Source organism: Asparagus officinalis, chromosome 10 (genome assembly GCF_001876935.1).
Source record: "Asparagus officinalis chromosome 10, Aspof.V1, whole genome shotgun sequence".
In the NCBI taxonomy this organism is placed as follows: Eukaryota; Viridiplantae; Streptophyta; class Magnoliopsida; order Asparagales; family Asparagaceae; genus Asparagus; species Asparagus officinalis.
Genome location: NC_033803.1, coordinates 3,821,775 through 3,829,998, shown reverse-complemented (window position 1 = coordinate 3,829,998; position 8,224 = coordinate 3,821,775). Strand labels below are relative to the sequence as shown.

At 39.1% G+C, this 8,224-nt stretch overlaps 1 protein-coding gene across 1 annotated transcript; it reads left to right on the top strand.

Moving 5' to 3' along the window:
• Positions 1,556-5,794, top strand: LOC109826198 (tRNA (guanine-N(7)-)-methyltransferase). Its single transcript, XM_020393198.1, has 8 exons — positions 1,556-1,832; positions 1,921-1,974; positions 2,088-2,163; positions 3,996-4,075; positions 4,209-4,258; positions 4,342-4,426; positions 4,536-4,634; positions 5,523-5,794. The coding sequence occupies exons 1-8, from the start codon at positions 1,611-1,613 to the stop codon at positions 5,748-5,750; spliced, it is 894 nt and encodes a 297-aa protein (XP_020248787.1). The 5' UTR covers positions 1,556-1,610; the 3' UTR covers positions 5,751-5,794.

Here is an 8,224-nt window from a genome sequence, read left to right as displayed (position 1 = left end):
GAGCGAACCATTGATTCGGTCAGTTTTGACTATTTCTTGTCAAACCGAATCGAACTAAGCTAGATTCAAAACAGAATTGAACCATGACATATCAGCTCAACGTGGTTTAGTTCGGTTTTGGCCTTAGACATGTAAAGTTAGAGAATTTTTCACTAAAAAACAAAACCTATTACTCCTTCGACGTTTTTCACTCATCTCATCCCAAACTGAAGAAAAAAAAAACACATCAAATTAATGATTTTATAAACTAAAATCAAATGTTGATCAATTAAGATATTTAAAAATATTAGTACAAGTTATCTATTCACCTTGAACAAGCATAAATTTTAGGCAAACATGTTGAAAATGGTTTGTTCCATTAAGGGAGCGTTTGGCAACCGTGGCGTTTTTGTCGTTTCTGTTTATTTTTTTAACAAAAACAAAGAAACGCGTTTGGGAACCGGGGTATTTTTTTGACTTGTCCCTTTACAAAATCTAAAAATTAAACACTTTTCTCAAAACACCGAAAAATGTGTTTTAAGATTCCGTTTTTTCATCTAAGCGCACCGCAGCCCGCTCACCCCGTAGCTGCCGGCAGCGCCACTCTCACGGTAAACGGGACCCCGCCCTCCGGGCTGCCGTCACCCCGCGACCACCGGCTCGCGCCGTCGTCCGGCCCTGCCGCCTGCGCCCTAGCCCGTCGCCACCACCGCCACCCCGCGCCGCTCCCGGCCCCGCCGCGCCTCGCCGTCAGCCGGCCGCCAGCCCACACTTCACCACGCCGCCACTGCTGCGGCCGCCGGCACCAGTCGGCCCCGCCGCGCGCCGCCCGTCAGGCCGACTGCCGGCCACCTCCACCTCACACTGCCTGCCGCCTGTCGGCCGTCGCCCACCGCCCAACCGCGTTCCGCCGTTCGGCCGACCACGCGGCCACCCGCTGCCACCGTCGCCGCCCTCCGGCCACCCGTCGGCCACTGCCGCCGCGCCCCTCGCCCTGCCGCTAACCACTTCGCGCTACCCGCCGGTAACGCGACAATCAGTCGTTCGCCAACGCCGCCCGTCGGCCGCCACACCGCCCCCGAGCCGCGCGTCACCGTTTCTGCACCAGTTCACTGTCGCTATATAAATGGTCAAACTAGTTTGACCAAAATGGTGTTTTCAAAACACATTTGAAAAAGAAACACCATGGCATGGTATTTTTTTTACAAAAACACAACAAAAAAAACACATTGACTAATATTTTAATACAGACCAAACCGAAAATATTTCTAAAACCATACTGTACTATCAAAATTCGTTCGGTTCTCGATTGGTTTAATTGGTTTGCACCAACCTTGATCACCCCTACTCATTTCCAAGAAGAAATAAATAAATAAACTATCAATATAAATACTCGTCTCAAATGTCTCAAGTTAGAAGCATTCACAGAAATTTAATTTTTTTTAGAAATTTAATTTAATACGCATGGCCCAATGGATCCTGGGAAACTCCCTCGTCAAACCGCGAAATTTGATCTAGATTGGATAAATATATTGGGCCCATTATTATATCGGCCCAACCTAACTCTTTAGAGAACAAAATTCCATGGCAGCAGGTCAACAAGAGCAGTTCACAGTGAGAGAGAGAGAGAGATGCTTGGATATTGCCGACCGTGGTGTTTGAATTATGCCGCTCCTCTTGGAACCCTAACCCTAAAACCAAATCTCATCCCTAACCCTAACCCTAACCCTAGAATTACAAGAAATGGGCGTCAATATCAAAGCTCAAGCGGCAGCGCTGCAGTGAAAAGCCCCAGCCTTGTGGAGCTGGAGTATGCCGACCTCAACCTCAAGGAAAAGTACGGAAGCTCTCAGGTAATTTTGTTTTTATTAGTACCCATTTTGCAAATTTCTATTTGATTTCTTGGGGAACTATTAGTTGTTTAAATTGTTAATGGCGCAGTTGGGTCATGTGCGCATCCGGCAACATGTCAACCCTCTCAGCTCTTCATTCTCGGTAAGTCTAGTTTGGATTTCTAATTTTAATCCCATTATTAAACTTTTTTCATTCTTTGTGATTATAACGATCAAATTTTTTTTTGGTTATTTATAATTTTGGGACTTGTGCAGAAACCTGTACCGGCGCCGGACTGGAAGGAAGTGTTTGAGGACTGCACTTTGCCTCTCATGGTGGATATTGGATGTGGTATGATTTCGCCCACCGTGTTTAAATTTTTTTTCCCCCAATTGAGAATTAAGATCAACAAAGAAATGGAAATTTTGATGTTTATCTCGAGGGTTGACACTGACTAAGGCAACCTTCTATAGGTGTACTTGGGCTGTGTTGTGACCATAGTTACCAGATGTCCTATGTAAAAGGTTGGAGCTTGTGGATATAGGAACCGATGTGTGACACACTAAGTTGCATGGGTACCAGTATGGGTACGATACAGGAAACGACAAATTTGTAAATGATATGGTACGGGGAAACGGCTAAAACGACATAGGCTGAAATCATAGTTCCGAGCTAGATATGGGACCAACCCTTTGAAACAGTAATTTTAACTGAATATGGACTGAAACGAATCTGACCCTTGTTCAACAAGTTTATAAGTTGATGTCTAAGTGTAAAGTAAATGTCTAAGAACTATTTGACGAGTGTTTTAAATATAACGTGTACATATGTAATGAGCGTCCAAGAAGTGGAGTTTACTTGTGCGGGATGTGTCAGATATGGATACGGCTTCATGGTAGAAGTACCCAGATAACATAGCTGACACATATACCGTAGTTGGCACAAGAAACAGGGAACATTCAGCAATTTTGGAACGGCATATTATACTACAACAATAACAACAAAGACTTCATTCCAAATTTTGGGGATCGGCTACATGACTTCTATAATGTTTAGTTATGTTAAGATATATCTACTTTGTTGAGTTAACCATTGTCATATTCTTCTTAATTGCATCTAACGAAATTATCATAGGCCTAGCTCTAGTCCTTCTTTCCCCATCTATAATCTTATCACTTTGCCTAGCTGGGCATTTAGCAATCTCCATTGTGCATGGAGCCAAACCATCTCAACCTGTCAGTGTTGGGCTATTGCTTTCGATTGTAAAATGAGAACATGCATTGAGAATGCATACTATATGGATCTAAAACTTTGTTTATATGAGTAAATTGTATATATATTAAGAATCAGGGTTACAAAAAGTGCTAGGTGGGCTAGGCGTTGAACCCGATGCCTAGAGCCTAGGCGGAAGTCTAGGCGGGGACCAGGCGTTTTCCTTTTTTTAGTTTAATTACAATTACTGATAGTAAATGCCGATGTTTTAGAAAGTTTAGGCGTTGGATTGACACCTAGACAGATTTCTTAAGTGGTGGTGAAGGATTTGTTGAAGGTTGGGAGAGATAGAAGGGGTGTTCATAGTTGGAGTTTGGAGGAGGTCGGAGGACGTGGAGACTGCAATAGAGGAAATCACAATCAATGTCTGAAGGGTGCGATCCATAAAGGCAGACCATGCTCCCCTAGACACTCCCAAAATATAGGTAGGCAGTTTAGGTACCGCCTAGGTGCTAGACGCTAGGTAGGCGGCCAATGCATCACGTAGGCGTAGCCGCCTAGGTGTATGCCTAGATGGGCTACGTGGAGGCTTTTTAAAACTTCATTAAGAATTATAAAAGAGGAGTTGCATTCATTAACTTCTTTTCAATATTCTTCCGGTTATAGTAGAGCTTCATACATTAGCTTGAAAGAGTTATATGATTTTAATTCTAATGTATATGGAATGGTGATATTATACATGTATGTTTACATTTACCTATCTCCACATCTTTGTGGGACTATTCATCTACTATCCATGTCGTATCATATCAACTTTTGTGTCCCATCTTGGCACAATGCTTGTAACATGTCTTTTCAACTAATATGAGCAAGAAAAAGGCGACAATTTTGGTTAAGACTAGCTAATTAATGGGAGCACTTCATTAAAGTGATCAAGTGGTCCTAACATATCAACTTATCAACATTCCCAGGTAGTGGCAGATTCCTCATTTGGTTAGCAAAAAATTCCAGCGAGTCAATGAACTATTTGGGACTAGAAATTCGACAGAAGGTTTGAAACAGAAATCCTACTTTTCAGTAATTATTTATACAAATTATTTATATCTAAAATCTTATCACCTTGATTTAATTTGGATCAAGTATTTTTGGCTATCTCAACTCAACTACATTTTTTGTTTGTGCAGTTAGTTCAGCGTGCACAGTTCTGGGTCAAAGACCTAGCTCTAAGAAACATGTGAGATCTTTTTGTTCACTCCCTTAATGTAAGAAAGGATAGCGAACAGCTGAGGCGCTTAACAAACTGTTTTCTCTGGACAGACATTTCATGTCTGCAAATGCCACTATATCTTTTGAACACTTGGTCTCATCTTACCCAGGACCTTTAACATTTGTTTCTATACTGGTGAGCGAGTGAAAAGTGTTTTATATTCTATAAATGTTGTGTCCTGATTCATATGAGTAGATTTTTTATTGTTATAGATATAATTCATGCTTTGTTTCATTGTTTCCAGTGTCCAGACCCCCACTTCAAGAAGCGTCATCATAAGAGAAGAGTTTTGCAAAAGCCATTAGTGGATTCTATCTCGAAAATTTTGAGGACAGGAGGCCAGGTATACATTTCAACTAGTGTGTTGCCGTATTTTCTACTTTTCCCCGCAAAGGAGTAGAAATCATTCCAATTATGGATATCATCTTTTGATAACCCGAATTTGTACATTTCTTGATATCTATTATCTCATATTGTCATGCATTACATTCTTCTACTTTAACCAATAACCTTTTTTTTTAATAACTTAAAAGGTTAGTCTCCAACCAATGTTAACCTATATCATGTACTGCACTGAAATCAAAGATGGCAGGTTTGGGTTTTGGTTACGCATCTGATTTCCATATTCAATATATCCCAATAACATTGTTTTCTTCAGTCATCACTTTGTTGAAGTTCATTTCATCTTTCCTCTTCATATATTCTACTCGGTCTATCTTTAACTTTCTAAGTAATATTTGGGCCAATAGTTGAATAGATCCTTGTCACTCTGTACTCTTTATCATATTTACCTATTGGGCTTTATCATCCATAAATAGAAGGATGAAAAAGAACCAAAAAAATGCTGCGAAAGGCCATCTAAATGGGCATCCAAATCATGCGCTTAATCACTTTGTGCTGTATTTATGCAGTCTAAACAACTTAAGCCACATAGTTTCCCCCAGCTTCTAAGAGAAATTAATTATTGGTCCCCATCTCTTGGATAGCTGGTTCAACAAGGACTGCCAGTTCTAACAGTCCTCGGTGTGTTTTCGTGTTTTCTTTACGTTTTTTTTTTAAAGACACTACTTGGGATAATTGTCTCCAGGAACCCACCAAATGATGCGTTTTGACGCTTCTTTGTAAGATTTAGAAATCTGAGATTTGCATCTTATTTCCCCCTCTTATTGTTGTGTTCTTTTAACTGTAGATTGCAATACTGTTAATCTGTAAGTTTCTTCCTATGTTTTAGGTTTTTATGCAATCAGATGTGGAGGAAGTGGCAATTGACATGAGAACTCAATTTGATTCACTCTCTGACGTTTTCAAGCATATCGATGTTGTGAACCAAAACTTCTTTTGCGATGAAGAGGGTTGGCTGTTACAAAATCCAATGAATATACGCACTGAAAGAGAGATACATGCAGAGTTAGAAGGTTCAAGAATTTACAGGCGTATGTACGTGAAACAAAGTCATTAACTTTCATCTAAGGTGCTTGTGTACAATTTTGGTGGATTTTTTGGTTGGGGTGGGGTGGGGTGGGGGGGGGGGGTTATTGTGTCTCTTAAGCGAGTGGTTACATAGGTGAGAGAACATGAAAATCATGTAAAAATTGTGACATCGAAATATGTCTTTCCTTTTCTTTATTCTGAATAGAATTTTGAAAATCATATAAAGCAGGGTTTATCACGTATTTTGAGTAGACGTGTAAACTAAATATAGCTCGTCTTGTTATTATTTTTCAAACTATCACAAGTAAAGAGTTTAAACAATTCCCAAAGTTCGTTTCCCCTTCCTGGCCATAATTAATACCTTAGTTTAGGCAAAATAGCCAGATTGATATATTTTTTCGAGGTTTGGTGACATGTTGGTATATATTTTTTTAGTTTTGTCAGATTGGTATATATTTTTAACTCCGGTGTCATATAGGCCTTAAATTTGGCCGGAGTTACTGTTTCGGCCTAATTTAGTTATTGTTCCGGTCAAAAATCCCATTAGTCCAGGTCAGAATAGTAACTCCGATCAAATTTAAGATCTATATGGCGTCGGAGTTGAAAAAATATAGAATAAGAGAAGAAAGGATGGAAGCTCCTCAGGTCTTACCTAGAGCTACACTCTTTGCTAAAAACAGAACAACCAAAAAAAAGTTATAAAAGATCACAAAGCTATAATGATTGGGGATTCATGTAGAGTTTCGATCTCTATCATAAAATTCTTCCCTCGTAGGCTAAATATAGAATAAGAGAATGAAATATGTGAGAATAAACTCATATAGTTAGCTCTGGTGTAAAGGATATGAAACAATTACCATATTCATTATAAAATACTATTAAACTTGTAAAGAATTCTGTGTAGTATTAAATGTGTCGTTCAGTAATTTTTGATAGATGTTAAATGAGGTATTAGAGTCAACTAATATTAAATATACGTTTATATTAAGTTTTTAACAAAAGAAAAATGGGTATGGTTGGTACCAAGTATAAATTTTATGCTTAATAGTGAGGTGTCATATTCTCATTCACTCATTCTAATTCCCAATCCATGTATTTTACGTATAACACAACTCATAATAGATATCCACACCTCATCTTCCCCAATAATTCTCATATAATCGCCGGACACTGGAGAAAGACAAATGCATAAAGGGCGCTTCTACAGGGACCTCAAATAAGGAACCCAAGAGGGGACAGGTGAGATGTCCCCCTCCGGTTGGATGATGCATTGTTCATGAATAGTGTATCATCCAATCGGAGGGTGACATCTCACCTCTCTCCCTCTTAGGTCCTCTATTTGAGGTCCCGGGGCATTAATCATGCATAAATATTAGTCTAAACTTTTTATCTAAATAAGGCAAAAAAAACCATATTATTGTGCCGAATGAATATTTACGTGTGACCCGGTTCGTGAGTTTGCACCCAACACCATATTCCCACACGCCGCTTAATTTCTTTGAGCATTTTCCAGAAATTGTTTATTGCTCCCTATCTATTGGATAGTTGGTTCAGCAAAGACTGTCAATCCTTCAAAACGTGTAAAATAAAGATGGTATTTTTCGAGATGCCAACGTGAATAATGTCCCAAGGAACTTACCAAATCTGTGATTTTATTATGCATTTTGAGGCTTCTAATTTGTAAGACTTGATAATATGAAGTTACAAATCATAACGCTGCTTATTTATTAAAGGGAGCGGTTGGCAACCGTGACGTTTTTGTCGTTTCTGTTTTTATTTTTAACAAAAATAATAAAACACGTTTGGCAACCGGGACGTTTTTTTGACTTGACCCTTTACAAAATCTAAAAAATAAACACTTTTCTCAAAACACCAAAAAGGTGTTTTGAGATTTCGTTTTCTCATCTAAGCCGTCGCCGCCCGCCCGTCGTCCGCCCGCCGCCGCCGCCGTTTTATAAATAATAACTAAAAATGGTGTTTTCAAAACATGTTTAAAAAAAACACCATGGCATTGTGTTTTTCTAAAAAACACAACAAAAACAAACATCTCGATTACCAAACACACCAAGTTTTCCATAAATGATTTTAGTGCTCTATTGAGATGTTGCCACGTGCCATATAAGTTGCAGCTGAATTTTTGAATCAGCTCCATGCTAGGGCATAATAAAACCCCAAAAACTGTTAGGATTGTGTCTTTGATTCTTTGTATAACTTCATGAGAATTAGATAGAGTTAGAGATCTATCATGATTAAGAGATTGAGTCACATCATGAATAGGAGTTTAAATTATATTCTAATTAGAAAGTTAGGCTAGATATAGGGTTTTGGATTCCCTATATATATTCTTCTATTATTGGAAGAAAAACCAAGGTCAAGGGAGAGAGCGAATATTCCTTTATTATAGTGTTAGTAGAGGGTGTAGGCTGATTCAAGAATATTATGCAAGAGGCGAGGGTTTCGTGATCTTTATCTTTGCAAAAGATTATAATATTAGGAGATGAT

Bases quoted from the DNA above. Each gene is read 5' to 3' on its own strand.
- LOC109826198 (XM_020393198.1), top strand. From the start codon at position 1,611: ATGCTTGGATATTGCCGACCGTGGTGTTTGAATTATGCCGCTCCTCTT. The intron at 4,076-4,208 runs GTTTGAAACAGA...TTGTTTGTGCAG, and splicing joins GACTAGAAATTCGACAGAAG to TTAGTTCAGCGTGCACAGTT. The intron at 4,427-4,535 runs GTGAGCGAGTGA...CATTGTTTCCAG, and splicing joins TAACATTTGTTTCTATACTG to TGTCCAGACCCCCACTTCAA.